Here is a 16,387-nt window from a genome sequence, read left to right on the forward strand (position 1 = left end):
TAAGGTACAAGAGGCCCAGTGGCAGCTGGTGCTTTTCAAAAGTGGGGAAACACAAACTATTGTTTTTGGTGTCTGCAATGTTGCTCCCTAAAGCTGCTCAAACTGTGACATTTATAAATGAAAATAATTAAATGAGCTCAAAACTGTTTTTGCAACAAAATAGGCAAAATATCCGATTTAGAAAGTTCCAATAAATGTTACGTCTGATTGTAAAGAACTACGCTTGTATCTCCAATCCAACAGACAATCTGCGCTTGATAGCAATGATTTTACATTTGACACACTGTCAATCATATATCACTGTTTCAATTATTGGCCTTTTGTCATAAAGGCCCGCTGGATCTAATGGATCTTCAGGTTCGGGTATGGAAAAGGAGGCGGGGAACAGTGACATGCTTCAGGTAGCTTTTATTCTCTGCCTTCAGTTCGTTTGAGTGCAGCCTTCTCAGGGCTTTCTTATTTGTCAGTTCATAGCAACAAAAACTCTCAATAACTATTCGATCACTTCAGCTTCACAACAATAATAAACGCACAATAAGGCACGCCAGTCACTGCGCTCTGGTGTTGTTCTCTCTCTGCCTTTCTCTGGCGTGTTCAGCTGTTTTAAGGCGTCTCTCCGCTATCACTGAAATGAGAAACAGCTGTTAGAAATCATGTCAACCAGCTTGACGAGCCACACCACTCCCTCTCTCCCACAGACACACACGACCACGTCCCCATCACCACACCCGCCCATTTGAGAGCTCTACCAATCATCATATAGAGAAGCCGGGCTTTCAGACGGGACAAAATGCATTGATTTAAAGCCCAATATCCAACAGTTAATCAAGATGCAGATTCAATACAAATATTGCTCAAGAAGTTCTCACACACTGCATCTGAAGATCCATACTTCCCTACTACTGTAAATAGTATGCTAAAAACGGTATGCCAATGGAGTAGTATGTCTGAATCCTCAGTATTCATAAAACGGTAAGCGAGAAATACCCGGATGACGTACTATTTGAGTTCTGAAATGCAGATCGACTGGACACTTTACTGTCCCACGGGCGCTGAAGAGACGTCAAGTTCAAAACGCTGGATCCACAGAATTATCTAATTAATATTTGATCATATGCAAAATATGTTTGCCTCCAACCATGTTTAAAAGTTAATTTATTTACATGTACATTTATCAGTATTTTTGATGTACAGTAAACGTTACATTTCACATTCACTTATTTAGCACTCTATTGAACTGATTCAGCTTGTCCTTTAAATATCTGCTATAGATTCATGCAACAAATATTCTCTATTCAAATATATGTTTTGTCACTTAAACACTTTTTTTTTTATTTCTGTCCACAGGGCTGATGAACCTCAGGCAGATTCTTCTCAGTAAAGTTGACCAATCGCTCCACACTAAGGACAGTTCAGATACTGCAGCTGAGTTTGCTAAGCACAGCAGAGATATCCTGGGCATCCCAGCCACACCAGGTCATAAACACATCATAACAAGACATTGAGGATGTTACAGCCTTGTAATAAAATCAACACGGATAAGAATAGAGTCCACCAGACTTTGACACTAATTATATCTGGAACTGTTGTAGAGTTTGTACATTCTATAATAAAATAAATATGTAGACATACTCAAAGCTCCTTCCTCAGACCACCCATTTATTGAAACAAAGTTGCAAAAATGGGTCATTCAAACAGTATCATGGTTATCAGAACTATCAGCACAATAACACGTTTACATACAGTTACATATACTTAGGTTGAAGTCATTAAAACTTTTAAAAAACATATTTTTTTTTTTTCCCCTTTTCTCCCCAATTTGGAATTCCCAATGCACTCTAAGTCCTCGTGGTGGCGTAGCGACTCGCCTCAATCTGGGTGGTGGAGGACGAATCTCAGTTGCCTCTGCGTCTGAAACCATCAGTCCACGCATCATATTACGTGGCTTGTTGAGCGCGTTACCGCAGAGACGGAGTGCGTGTGGAGGCCCACGCTGTTCTCCGCAGCATCCACGCGCAACTCACCACGTGCCCCACCGAGAGCGAGAACAACACATTATAGCGACCATGAGGAGGTTACCCCATGTGACTCTACCCTCCCTAGCATCCGGGCCAATTTGGTTGCTTAGGAGATCTGGCTGGAGTCACTCAGCTCGCGACTCCAGGGGTGGTAGTCAGCGTCAATACTCGCTGAGCTACATTAAAATGAATTTTTTAACCACTCCACAGATTTCATATTAGTAAACTATAGTTTTGGCAAGTCATTTAGGACATCTACTTTGCATGACATGAGTAATTTTTCCAACAATTGTTTACAGACGGATTGTTTCACTTTTAATTGACTATATCACAATTCCATTGGGTCAGAAGTTTACATACACTAAGTTAACTGTGCCTTTATGCAGCTTGGAAAATTCAAGAGAATTATATAATTGAGCATAATTGAGCTTGTGATAGGCTAATTGGAGTCAATTGGAGGTGTACCTGTGGATGTATTTTAAGGCCTACCTTCAAACTCAGTGCCTCTTTACTTGACATCATGGGAAAATCAAAAGAAATCAGCCAAGACCTCAGAAAAAAAAAATGTGGACCTCCACAAGTCTGGTTAATCATTGGGAGCAATTTCCAAACGCTTGAAAGTACCACGTTCATCTGTACAAACAATAGTACACAAGTATTAACATCATGGGACCCTGCAGCCATCATACCATTCAGAAAGGAGATGCATTCTGTCTCTTAGAGATGAACGTAGTTTGAGGCGAAAAGTGCAAATCAACCCCAGAACATCAGCAAAGGACCTTGTGAAGATGCTGGAGGAAACAGGTAGACAAGTATCTATATTCACAGTAAAACGAGTCCTATATTGACATAACCTGAAAGTTTGCTCAGCAAAAGAAGCCACTGCTCCAAAACTGCCATAAAAAAGCCAGACTACAGTTTGCAAGTGCATATGGGGACAAAGATCTTACTTTTTGGAGAAATGTCCTCTGGTCTGATGAAACAAAAATTTAACTGTTTGGCCATAATGTCCATCATTATGTTTGGTGGAAAAAGGGTGAGGCTTGCAAGCCGAAGAACACCATCCCAACCGTGAAGCATGGGGGTGGCAGCATCATGTTGTGGGGGTGCTTTGCTGCAGGAGGGACTGGTGCACTTCACAAAATATATGGCATCATGTGGAAGGAAATGTATGTGGATATATTGAAGCAACATCTCAAGACATCAGCCAGGATGTTAAAGCTCGGTTGCAAATGGGTCTTCCAAATAGACAATGACCCCAAGCATACCTCCAGAGTTGTGGAAAAATGGCTTAAGGACCACAAAGTCAAGGTATTGGAGTGGCCATCACAAAGCTCTGACCTCAGTCCAATAGAAAATTTGTGGGCAGAACTGAAAAATAATTTGCGAGCAAGGAGGCCTACAAACCTGACTCGGAGTTCTGTATGGAGGAATGGGCCAAAATTCCAGCAACTTATTGTGAGAAGCTTGTGGAAGGCTACCCAAAACGTTTGACCCAAGTTATAGAATTTAAAGGTGCAATATGTAATATATTTACTGTACTAAAATTATCATATGTTATCAGAGATTTAGGAATCATGATAAGTTGAAATACTGTGTGATCCCGCCCACTGCCCATTTCCCAGTAGTATTTCGACACCCCTGGTTGCCAGATTTGAAACAAGTTAGCGGGCAAACAGCGCACTGCAGCCATGGAAGCCAGTAATACACTATATTGCCAAAAGTATTCGTTCATCTGCCTTTAGACGCATATGAATTTAAGTGACATCCCATTCTTAATCCATAGGGTTTAATATGACGTTGTATTCCCTCTTCTGGGAAGGCTTTCCACAAGGTTTAGGAGTGTGTTTATGGGAATTTTTGACCATTCTTCCAGAAGCGTATTTGTGAAGTCAGACACTAATGTTGGACGAGAAGGCCTGGCTCGCAGTCTTCGCTCTAATTCATCCCAAAGGTGCTCTATCGGGTTGAGGTCAGGACTCTGTGCAGGCCAGTCAAGTTCTTCCACACCAAACTCGCTCATCCATGTCTTTATGGACCTTGCTTTGTGCACTGGTGCGCAGTCATGTTGGAACAGGAAGGGGCCATCCCCAAACTGTTCCCACAAAGTTGGGGGCATGGAATTGTCCAAAATCTCTTGGTATGCTGAAGCATTCAGAGTTCCTTTCACTGGAACTAAGGGGCCAAGCCCAGCTCCTGAAAAACAACCCCACACCATAATCCCCCCTCCACCAAACTTCACAGTTGGCACAATGCAGTCAGACAAGTACCGTTCTCCTGGCAACCGCCAAACTCAGACTCGTCCATCAGATTGCCAGATGGAGAAGCGTGATTCGTCACTCCAGAGAACACGTCTCCACTGCTCTAGAGTCCAGTGGCGGCGTGCTTTACACCACTACATCCGACGCTTTGCATTGCACTTGGTGATGTGTGGCTTGGATGTGGCTGCTCGGCCATGGAAACCCATTCCATGAAGCTCTCTACGCACTGTTCTTGAGCTAATCTGAAGGCCACATGAACTTTGGAGGTCTGTAGCGATTGACTCTGCAGAAAGTTGGCGACCTCTGCGCACTATGCGCCTCAGCAGCCGCTGACCCCGCTCTGTCATTTTACGTGGCCTACCACTTCGTGGCTGAGTTGCTGTCATTCCCAATCACTTCCACTTTGTTATAATACCACTGACAGTTGACTGTGGAATATTTAGTAGCGAGGAAATTTCATGACTGGACTTGTTGCACAGGTGGCATCCTATCACAGTACCACGCTGGAATTCACTGAGCTCCTGAGAGCGGCCCATTCTTTCACAAATGTTTGTAGAAGCAGTCTGCATGCCTAGGTGCTTCATTTTATACACCTGTGGCCATGGAAGTGATTGGAACACCTGAATTCAATTATTTGGATGGGTGAGCGAATACTTTTGGCAATATAGTGTACATCTGGCTAACATTGACAGAGTTATAAAAAATCCACATGAGCTGGTTTATAATTTGCAAACAATAAAAACATTGCAAACGTATACATTAGCTGATCAACTTACAGTGTAAGGCTTGTCGCTCGCCATTGTCAGTTTGCTCGTTCCTGTTGCATGTCGTCAACCTGGCAACCCACATGAGCTTCGAGTCTGGAGAGTTGGGGGCAGGGGAGACAACGCTCTCCAATATTTTGAACGTGGACTGCAGTATCCATTTTAATCGCTTGATGTCAATCTTACATATTGCTCCTTTAAAGACAATGCTACCAAATACTAACAAAGTGTTTGTAAACTTCTGACCCACTGGGAATGTGATGAAAGAAATAAAAGCTGAAATAAATCATTCTCTGTACTATTATTCTGACAATTCACATTCTTAAAATAAAGTAGTGATCCTAACTGAGTTAAGTCAGGGAATGTTTTCTACAATTAAATATCAGGAATTGTGAAAAACTGAGTTTAAGTGTATTTGGCTAAGGTGTATGTAAACTTCTGACTTCAACTGTATCAGCAACAGATGTTGTTACTTATTTTGCATGTGAAGAGGTTAGCTAATCATAACAGTATTGCAAGCCCTTTCGATATTTAATCACATGCAAGACATGAATTATATAATTATAGATATCTATAGTCAGTAGTTACATTTGCACTAGTAAAAACGTTAGTTCTTGATATTAAAAAAATGACACCATTACTTGCGAAAATACCCATTCTTGATAGCAAAAATGGATTTCCAATGAGTAAACACCGTAATTTTTTTTTATATCTTTAACTGCATTTTTACTAGTAGAATTTCAAAATGATCTGTCATTTACTTCTGTTCAAATTGCAATTACAGATATCTATAATTAAATCAATGTACTTCTTTCTAGTAAAAATGTAATTACTGATATAAAAAATAGCACTTTCACTAGGAGTTATTCCATTTGTGATCTCGAACGCCCTAGCAATGCCCTAGCGACCACCCAGAACACCATAGCAACCACCTAGAACAACCTAGCAACTGCATAGCAACATGCCCTAGCCATAACGTGGCACACCATACAGACGTGGGGGTGGGCTCTTTCAACTTGGGGCAGTTGGTGGGACATTGTGGTGACAAGTTCTGCCATGGCAAGCACCACTCTTATTTTCTTCAGGAAATGTACCTATCTAGTGTTATCTCAAGATCTATCATCGTAACTAATGAACATTAAATGAAAAATTTAATTATCCTGCACATGATTAAATGTCCAAAGGGCTTGCGATTATAACAGATAATTTACATATAGAAGTCTTAAAGGTACAGCAGCAAAAAGAGCCTGTTTAAAGAATCCTTGATTAACATTGTAAGGGGACTTCAGAGGGGGAAATACTGCAAAAATGTAGAACATTTTACTATATGCTAAGGAATATAAAGGCAAATTATTAAAATCGGTAACACTTTAGAATAAGATTCCATAAGTTAACATGAACTAACAATGAATAATAATTTTACAGCATTTACAAATCTTGGTTAATGTTAATTACAACATATAATAATACATTTTAAAGATCAAAAGTTGTACACGTTAACATTAGTTAATGCACTATGAACTTACATGAACTAACAATGAACAATTGTATTTTTATTAACTAACATTAACAACATTTTAATAAATGCTGTAAAAATATATTGTTTTCATTAACTAAATGTTGAAATGTTGATAGTTTTTGCTCATAAATAATGTCATATCATAACAGTAATTTAATTATTAAAGCAAATAAGATTTATTCATAAGCACAAGCTTCTTAAGCATTCATTTAATATTTAATTCTACATTTTCTCCACAGGCACAAACATGATGGCTAGTTTCAGTCATTTGGCCGGAGGATATGATGGTCAGTATTACAGTTATCTCTGGAGTGAAGTCTACTCGATGGACATCTTCGTCAGTCGCTTTAAAAAGGAAGGAATCATGAATCCAAAGGTTTGTGTCTTGTTATTTTGGTTTTGAATTGAGGAAAGAGTGATAAGAACAAGCAGAATATGTTATTCGTGTAGAAATTTTACTCTGTCATGATGGAAAATTTTAATAGAACCGATTCATTATAATAATTGATAGTTACCACATGACTGATTCATGCACATTACCATTAAAGGCATTTGGAATACTCGTATCAGGAGTGACGTACATTTTCATTTCTTATGTGAAACTGCTGTGGTAAACACATGTGTCACGCAAGTGACTCGTGAGTAAGTATCTGCCTGGAATAGATTAATACTATATTTAATAATAGATACTACAGGAATAGAACATTACACATGCAATTATCTATATATTTGGGTGCTGTGTCAGAGAGTTAGTCACAGTACTGTGTGAACAAGTATCTGCAAATTTAAGGGAAGTTGATTCCACCATTTGAGTTCCAGTGTATAGCAGAGTGCCTAGCCTTGTGCAATAAAATAAATATGAGATCATTACAAATTCCACATTATAAACAACAAAATGTCTTAACGATTTTGTGCGTTTTGACATGCAGGTGGGCAGGGAATACAGGCGTGTGGTGCTGGAGGCTGGCGGTTCAGTGGATGGCATGGATATTTTGAGAACATTTCTGGGTCGCGAGCCATGCCAGGACTCATTTTTCCAATGTAAAGGACTCGCCCAAACAATCACAGAGCAAAATTCTCCTTAATTTTGGACTATCACTCACTGAAAATTAAGAGTATTCAAAGCAATGTTTAATTTAGTTTCTTATAAAATGTGTTGTGTATAATTTTATCTGTCGTTTGACTTGTCAGTGTTTTATTTGTGTTGAATCAGTAATTAAACGTGTATTTATGTAATTATTGTTTCATGAATATTAAAAGCACTGTGTAAGTGGAGAGGCACCATGATACTGTTTTTTGGTACAAAGAGAACTAATTAAAGTGACAGTAACAGTAGGTGAACACTAGGTGAAGACAAATATCAACTTTTCACTTATGACCGCAATCGCGCATAAAACTACTTTAGACGTTTATCAACATAACGATTTAGTTAATGATACGAAACATAAATCAGGAACAAGCCTAAATACTGCATCCACATTCGGTGTTTTGACATCATATTTAAATGACGAAAAATATAATTATGTAAGCCTATCATTTGTGTCTTCCTATACACGTATATTGTTAAACCAGTGATTAAAAATAAGAACCTGAATAGGTTTAATAGCGATTTATGACTAAAATTAAATAGTAATAAAAAAATAAAAAAAACATCTGAATAAAATAAAACGTATTAAAGATTTAAAATGCCTCACAGACATTCAAAATGAAAATGTTATGCCCTTCCTCCCGCTGCCTTCAATTGGGAGAAAATGATTCATTCCCGGTAACTCACATTTTTTTTATTGGTTTAAACCGCACGCCTATCAGCTGTTGCTCTGTGTTGCTGTCCGATGGAGGCCAGTTGGACCTTAAAATGCTATTTTCCCAGCTTTAGCGCTAACATTGAGAAGTCTGATTCATTTTAGGGAGTCGATTCGGACGAGTCGTTTCTATGAACCGTTTGAGCTCTCACTCAGAGGTGTTCTAAAGAAATCCCCCGAGCTCTTTTATTTTTGTAGTGAAATACATATGAAGTAATACCGTTGTTTATGTTATTGTTTTAATTGTGTTTCATAGGCTGTGTAAAATATTTTGCTTACTAACAAAAAAGATGATCGACGTGGTTATACCATGTTTTTTGGATCTAGACCATAACTCGTATTATGATATTCTTTGAAGCATTTTGGAGTACCATGTACATATCACGGTACATACAGTATCATAGCATCTGATTCCATCACCTACCGCCACAGATTCCAAAATGCCACTAACCTCACAGTAAGTCGAGTGATTTAAAAACGCTTTGCGAATAGATTCGACCGAATCATTCAAAAGAAGGATTCGTTGGCGAATCGGACCTCACCATGTCGCACAACTGTAATTCCGAGTCCGTCCCAGTGCTTGACTGCTGCTGCTCTGCTCCATCTCTTTAATGACCGCTTTTCCGCGTCTCAATGTAAATCAATTGCGTCGGCGACCGCTTTGGTCGCCCCTTTTATTCTAAAGACGCTTTTTTGTGTACATCTCTGGTCTCGTCGAAACATACTTTATTGTATCGCTTAGAAAACTTCCAAGCAGCTGTGAGGAACTTTTTGTCGAGCAGTGTGTGTGGTGAAGAATGCATTAGCTCATTCAGCTAACAGCAGCAGCAGCTTTCTTCGGGGCTTCCAGCATCTGCTGGTGTCAACTAGCACTGTATTTCGTTGGGTTTTAAATGTTTTTTGTGCCTCGAGAACTGAACTGACCCTTATGGATTAGCTGGATATATTTATTTCCCCTCGTAAATGAAAGGAGAATATCGGAAAGGTTCGGATTAAGGTGAGTACAAGACATTTTTGTTTGTCCTTCAGTTCGCCTCAGAGTCTAACTCACAGCTAGCCAAATCCTGCTAAGAACGGCGTGGAAACATTTATTTAGTTTTGTTGTTTTTTTTTTTTTACTCTCATGGCCCGTCAAACCCAGTGTTTTTCTGTGCCATCAAGTGTTTCAGGGTGATTTTGACGTTCACCAACACACACACACACACACACTCACACTCACACACACACACTAGAAGGTGTTTACAATGTAACGAATGAAACGCGTGTAGTATCTCAGACATGACTGACTGGATTCAAATGTGTGTTTACAGCGCGCTGTTTAGGCAGCTCACAAAAACATCACATTTTATAGCCGTAATCTTTTCAAATCAACATAAGATTCTTTGTTTTTACACCACTGACAAATAAAGGAGGTTTTATGGTCAAGTGTAGTACATTAACCACCATCTCACATAGCGACACATCCTGTTTTCAGACTCCCATTGAAACAACAGTGTGATTGAGTCTGTACGCGAGATCTGCTACGATGTATCATTATTTGTCAAAATGTATCATTTACTGTGTTATTGGATCATTTAAATGTTTCATTTAAACAGCATGCGGATACAGTCATACCATTGTTCCACATTCACTTCCTGCTCGGAACAGGTTCTTTCTTTAGGTAAAACAAGAGTATGATGATGCTGCCTTACAATTACTATGAGCAAACCAGTGATTTCCATTTCACTAATTGATCGGGTTAGTATATCTCTGATATTAATGCCTTTACGAGTGTAATGATCGAAAACAGGAGAATCACTCCTGATGTAACCTCGTCGTGATTTCCGCAATGGCCTGACAATCGAGGCCGTTGAACGTCTGCTGTGTGGGGGGTTTTATATTTTAGGAGATATTCATACTGATTATATAGAATGACTGTAATGCAGCCTATATCATAAGATTGCATACAATACAAGCAAAAATCATCCTGTATGTTATTGCACATAAGTGCTTTTTCATAGCTCACTTTCATAATGTGAACTTTTGTTATTGTGGAATCTATTGCCAAATGATTTACACAGGATACCTAATGTTCAACAGGGTTGTGTTTTGATTGGGTGATAAATACAGCTAATAGGATAAGGTGGCTTCAGGGAGATTGTTGGCACTTGCATGGCTCATCTCCCCTAAGGCTTAATCCCTATTTTCTGCATCCAGCAACAAACAGATTGGAAGAGTTCCTGCGTGTGAACTTCAATCAAGGCAAGATTCTCCTCAAGGCTTGACTTTAGGCTTGGAGGTTACACCAAAATGTTTTGATTGAGTATATGAATCGTGACTTATTCTTAAAAGATCCTTTTATGTACAATTATTCCGTTTCTTTACAGTGCCCTTTGCTCTTTTATTATGGACTGCGATCTCATAAAGAGATTCGGTCTGCAGGCTGCTTAGTCAGGAATTATAGTGCAGGTGCTTTTGCAGAATGCACACTGAAGAATTCTCATATAAATAAAGAACAATTGCAAATGTGTTCTTTATTCACGTCAAGGTAGGTTTAACTGTTCTATGCAACGTGTAAAAAACTGGTGTGCATGCTAAACTGTATTTCTATACCTCATTCAAACTGACCTCATCTGTTCAAAGCATTTTTAAATTTTAGTTCTCCAAGGCTTATCGGAGTGGCACACTGCCCTACTACTCTTTTTATTACAGCTATATGCAGTATAGTGCATGGTATTCATTCTGTACACATGGAATTCCCAGATGACCTTCTACATTTGCCAAAATGTGCATTGTACAGTCGGAGCACACTGTGTTGAATACTGTATGTCGCAATGCATCGCATTTGACTTGACCTTTCATTTCCAGTGTGATGAATAATCTGCAAATAACAATAACTGCTGTTTTTTCGATTCAGAATTTGATCGGATTGCCAAGAGTTGAGAAGTTTTTTTGCAAAGCTGTATTAAAAATGCAAAATAGGCCTAATCGTTTTTGTTTCTGAGATGAAAACTGGACGCCCCTCTTGGCATTAAAACGTGCACGTAATATCACGATCACACGGGAAGTCGACTTCCGAATATTGCTGGGTTTCTATCCAACTATTTTTATGCAAATTTTAAGTTCGCACTTAAGAAAACCTGAATGGAAATTCCTTGATATGTGCAAAAACTCATAAAATTTGCTTAAAAGTTTATTAGCTATAGGCAGACGTGGATTTTCTCGACCCCTGTGTTGTTATAACCCCATATGACTTACTTTCTCTTTCTTAACACAGAGGGAGATATTGTGAAAACAAATTGTTCTCAGTGATGTCATACAATGGCAGTTTATGGTGAGCACCTCTTCAAGATTTTCAGAAGTCTAATTAATGATTCCATGAGACGCATGATTGTTATGAAAGCATTCGATAAGGTTTGGTGCGAAACAAACCGAAATCGAATGTATTTTTTAGTAAAAATGTTCACTGACCGCTATTCTCCTGGTCATGTTCATGAGTCTGCAGCTCTTTTCACGAGAGCAACATTAGTTATGCAGCACAAGCGAGGTGGAGCGTTCAAGCTTAAACTCGTTTTGTTTTGCTTCAACAGGACTACCAGCAATATTAACAACAGAAAACACAACATAGCTGCACACAAACCAGAGAACAGAACTTACAAACATGTCTGAAGAGTTTGTAGTGGAAGAATAGATGCATTTTAATGTCCATTTTCAATGTTTCAGAGTCCTCCATCAACAAGTGTGATGGAGGAAGCTGAAGCTAGTACTGCCACTCCCTATTCGCATATTACACAGTCTGCGTAGGACACCAATTCACTAGGGGGCACCAGAAACTCTACTGGCTGCCCTTACTCGCACGTTATACGTTATTCAAGGATCCGAAAGCACACTGTAAAAAAAAAAAAAAAAAAGAAGTTGAGTAAACTTAAAATAAGGCAACCAGCTGCAAAGCTTTGAGTTAACTCAACTTCAGGAAAATTAGTTTTACTAACTTAACAATTCAAGTGGGATCGTAAGTTCCATGAGCTTAATACAATAAGTTCAGCAAACTCAAAAATATCAGTGATTATTAAGTTCAATAAACTTGCATTTTTAAGTATAGCTGACCATAAATTTAAATATTGTTTTTATACAATTTTCAACATTCTTTTCAAGCAGATCCATATTTCGACATAAATAATCAAACTGAGCATCAAAAATCAAAATCAAATCACTTTATTGTCACACAGCCATATACACAAGTGCAATGGTGTGTGAAATTCTTGGGTGCAGTTCCGATCAACATAGCAGTCGTGACAGTAATGAGACATACGCCAATCTACAATAAACATCAAATTAACACAACGCAATTTAAACATCTGTTATACATAATTAAACTCGACTTAAAACATCAAATTAACACAACACAATTTAAACATCTGTTATACATAATTACACAACTTAAAACATCAAATTAACACAACACAATTTAAACATCTGTTATACACAATTACACTCAACAATATACAATAATAACATACATTGCACAGTATACAATATGCTGTTTTTGTTTTTTTTTTGTTTTTTTGTTTTTTACTATATAGATACTATATAGATACACATTATTCAATAAAAATTAAAATATATATGAAAAAAGTATATATATAGAATGTACAGTATTGTACTGTATTGACATTCAGGCTGTCGGTTGATAGTCAGTTGTTAAGAGAGACATAATATAATGACAGTAATATAATTTATGACAGTCCGGTGTGAGATAAAAGAGTAATAAAGTGCAGGGCTGATGTATTTTGATCGTGGGAGATCAAGAGTTCAGAAGTCTGATTGCTTGGGGGAAGAAGCTATCATGGAGTCGGCTGGTGCGGGTCCTGATGCTGCGATACCGCCTACCTGATGGTAGCAGTGAGAACAGCGCATGGCTCGGGTGGCTGGAGTCTCTGATGATCCTCCGAGCTTTTTTCACACACCGCCTTGTATATATTTCCTGGAGGGAGGGAAGCTCACCTCCGATGATGTGTTTGGCAGTTCGCACCACCCTTTGCAGTGCTTTGCGGTTGTGGGCAGTGCTATTGCCGTACCAGGCGGAGATACAGCCAGTCAGGATGCTCTCCACAGTGCAGGTGTAGAACCGTGTGAGGATGTGGCGGTTCATTCCAAACTTCCTCAGCCGTCTCAGGAAGAAAAGGCGCTGATGAGCCTTCTTCACAACGACTTCAGTGTGGACGGACCATGTGAGTTCCTCAGTGATGTGGACACCCAGGAACTTGAAGCTGCTGACTCTCTCCACTGGTGCTCCATTGATGGTGATTGGACTGTGTTCTCTGTCTTTTCTCCTGAAGTCCACCACAAGCTCCTTTGTCTTACTGACGTTGAGGGAGAGGTTGTGCTCCTGACACCAGTGTGTCAGAGTGTGCACCTCCTCTCTGTAGGCTGTTTCATCGTTGTCAGTGATCAGACCTACCACCGTCGTGTCATCAGCAAACTTAATGATGGCATTGGAGTTATGTGTTGCCACACAGTCATGTGTGTACAGGGAATACAGTAGTGGGCTGAGAACACAGCCCTGCGGGGCTCCAGTGTTGAGGGTCAGTGATGAGGAGATGTTGCTGCCTATTCTAACCACCTGGCGTCTGCTTGACAGGAAGTCCAGGATCCAGCTGCACAGCGAGCTGTTTAAGCCCAGAGCCCGGAGTTTCTCATCTAGCTTGGAGGGCACTATGGTGTTGAATGCTGAGCTGTAGTCTACAAACAGCATTCTCACATAAGTGTTCTTTTTTTCCAGGTGGGAGAGAGCAGTGTGTATTGTAGATGCAATGGCATCATCAGTGGAGCGGTTGTTACGGTAAGCAAACTGCAGCGGGTCAAGATTGAGTGGTAATACAGAGCAGATGGAATCTCTGATTAGTCTCTCAAAACATTTGCTGATGATGGGGGTCAGAGCAACAGGACGCCAGTCATTTAAACAAGTTATTTTCGATTGTTTTGGAACAGGCACAATGGTGGATGTTTTAAAGCATGTGGGGACTACAGACAAAGAGAGGGAAAGGTTGAAAATGTCCGTAAAAACACCAGCCAGCTGGTTCGCGCACGCTCTGATGACGCGGCCCGGAATGCCGTCTGGACCCGCGGCTTTGCGGATATTCACCCGTCGGAAGGATCGGGTTACATCCGCTACAGAGATGGAGAGTGAACTAACCTCTGTAGCTTCGGCCGTGAGAGCTCTCTCCGCGAGGGCGGTGTTATTTCCCTCGAAACGAGCATAAAAAGTATTTAGCTCATCCGGTAGAGAGGCAGCGGTGTTCATGGCGGAGTTTTTATTCCCTTTAAAGTCCGTGATGATGTTAATTCCCTGCCACATGCTTCTAGAGTTGGTGGTGTTAAACTGTCCTTCAATCTTACTCCTGTACTGGCGTTTTGCTGTTTTGATAGTTTTTCGGAGGGCATAACTGGCTTGTTTATGCTCCTCCGCGTTCCCGGAATTAAAAGCGGAGGTCCGCACATTAAGTGCTGCGCGAACATCGCTGTTGATCCACGGCTTCTGATTCGGATAGATTCGCACAGTTCTGGTCGGAATCACTTCCTCTACACACGTTCTGATGAAGCACATTACGCTATCAGCGTAAAGCTCGATGTCGTCATCAGAGGCGGACCGGAACATCTCCCAGTCCGTGCGATCAAAACAGTCTTGTAGCGTAGAGTCTGATTGGTCCGACCAGCACTGGATCGTTCTGAGGGTGGGTGCTTCCTGTTTCAGTTTCTGCCTGTAAGCGGGCAGAAGCAGAATGGAAGAGTGGTCCGATTTGCCAAATGGTGGGCGGGGGAGGGATTTGTAGCCATCCCGGAACGGAGAGTAGCAATGGTCCAAAACCCGGTCCCCTCGTGTGTTGAAACTAATGTGCTGGTGATATTTTGGTGCGACTGATTTTAAACTGGCTTTATTAAAGTCCCCGGTCACAATGAACGCGGCCTCAGGGTGCGCGGTTTCCTGCTCACTTATAATCCCATACAGTTCCTTGAGTGCCCGGTCTGTGTCGGCTTGTGGGGGAATGTACACAGCAGTGATAATGACCGCTGTGAATTCCCTCGGTAGCCAGAATGGTCGACACAGAAGCATAAGAAATTCCAGATCAGGAGAACAGAAAGACTTGATAGAATGTATGTTCCTCTGATCACACCAGGATTTGTTGATCATAAAACATACACCACCTCCTCTAGTTTTACCTGAGAGGTCTTTCGCTCTGTCCGCTCGGAGCATGGAGAACCCCGCGGGTTCAATGGCTGAGTCTGGAATCTCCGCAGACATCCAAGTTTCCGTAAGGCAGATAACGCAGCAGTCCCTCGTCTCTCGTTGGAAAGAGATCCGTGCTTTCAGCTCGCAGAGCTTGTTATCCAGAGACTGAACATTTGCCAGTAGAATAGTGGGTAGCGGGGGTCGATTTGCGCGGCGTCTTACTCTGATGAGAACGCCGGCTCTGTTTCCCCTTTTCCTCCTGCGTTTCCGCGGCCGTGCTGCCCAGACAAAGGGCTCCGCTTGCGTGTTTGTAAACAGCGGGTCGGCATTGAGGAATGTGAAGTCCGGTTTACGGTGTGAGATCGCTGAGCCAATGTCCAAAAGTGTTTGTCTGTCGTAGACAATAAGGCAGACAACATCCAAGACAAAAAACATAAGAATTGTAAACAAAACAAACAAACCATTGCTAAGTTGTGTCGGAGCTCGCAACGCAGCAGCCATACTCGGCGCCATCTTGAGTCAGCATGCTCAAAGGTCTGCATGTTCTACCTTCACCACCAGACTTGACATTGTATGAGCTCAATGTTTACAAATGTAAGTTGCTCTGACTTAAATGGCATAAAAGTTGACTTTATTGATTGTTTTATGTAAACAAACTTTTTTTTTTTTTTTTTTAACATAGTTCAATCAACTTTTACAATTGAGCTTATCTTACAAAATTGAAGTTGGATTTTTTTACAGTGCAGTCGCAGAACACAGACGATAGCCTCGCGCTTGCACCACGCATCGCATTTTGGACCGGTGCCAATTCAT

General features: G+C 40.6%; 2 protein-coding genes across 4 annotated transcripts in view; both read left to right on the plus strand.

Annotated features, from left to right (window-relative positions):
• LOC127433983 (thimet oligopeptidase-like) overlaps positions 1-7,837 on the plus strand; it is a 31,732-nt gene extending 23,895 nt beyond the window's left edge. The window contains exons 11-13 of the mRNA XM_051686388.1: positions 1,348-1,476; positions 6,802-6,938; positions 7,492-7,837. Coding sequence (XP_051542348.1) covers positions 1,348-1,476; positions 6,802-6,938; positions 7,492-7,647 — 422 coding nt within the window. The 3' untranslated portion in view covers positions 7,648-7,837. The remainder of the gene's footprint in view (positions 1-1,347; positions 1,477-6,801; positions 6,939-7,491) is intronic.
• A 1,112-nt stretch (positions 7,838-8,949) lies between these two features.
• The window catches only part of LOC127433504 (erbin-like), a 131,156-nt gene continuing 123,718 nt past the window's right edge, over positions 8,950-16,387 (plus strand). For all 3 annotated transcript variants that reach the window (XM_051685467.1, XM_051685469.1, XM_051685470.1), the window contains exon 1: positions 8,950-9,361. The gene's annotated coding sequence lies outside the window, so the exon portion shown is untranslated. The remainder of the gene's footprint in view (positions 9,362-16,387) is intronic.

This window comes from Myxocyprinus asiaticus, chromosome 43 (assembly GCF_019703515.2).
Source record: "Myxocyprinus asiaticus isolate MX2 ecotype Aquarium Trade chromosome 43, UBuf_Myxa_2, whole genome shotgun sequence".
Lineage (NCBI taxonomy): Eukaryota > Metazoa > Chordata > Actinopteri > Cypriniformes > Catostomidae > Myxocyprinus > Myxocyprinus asiaticus.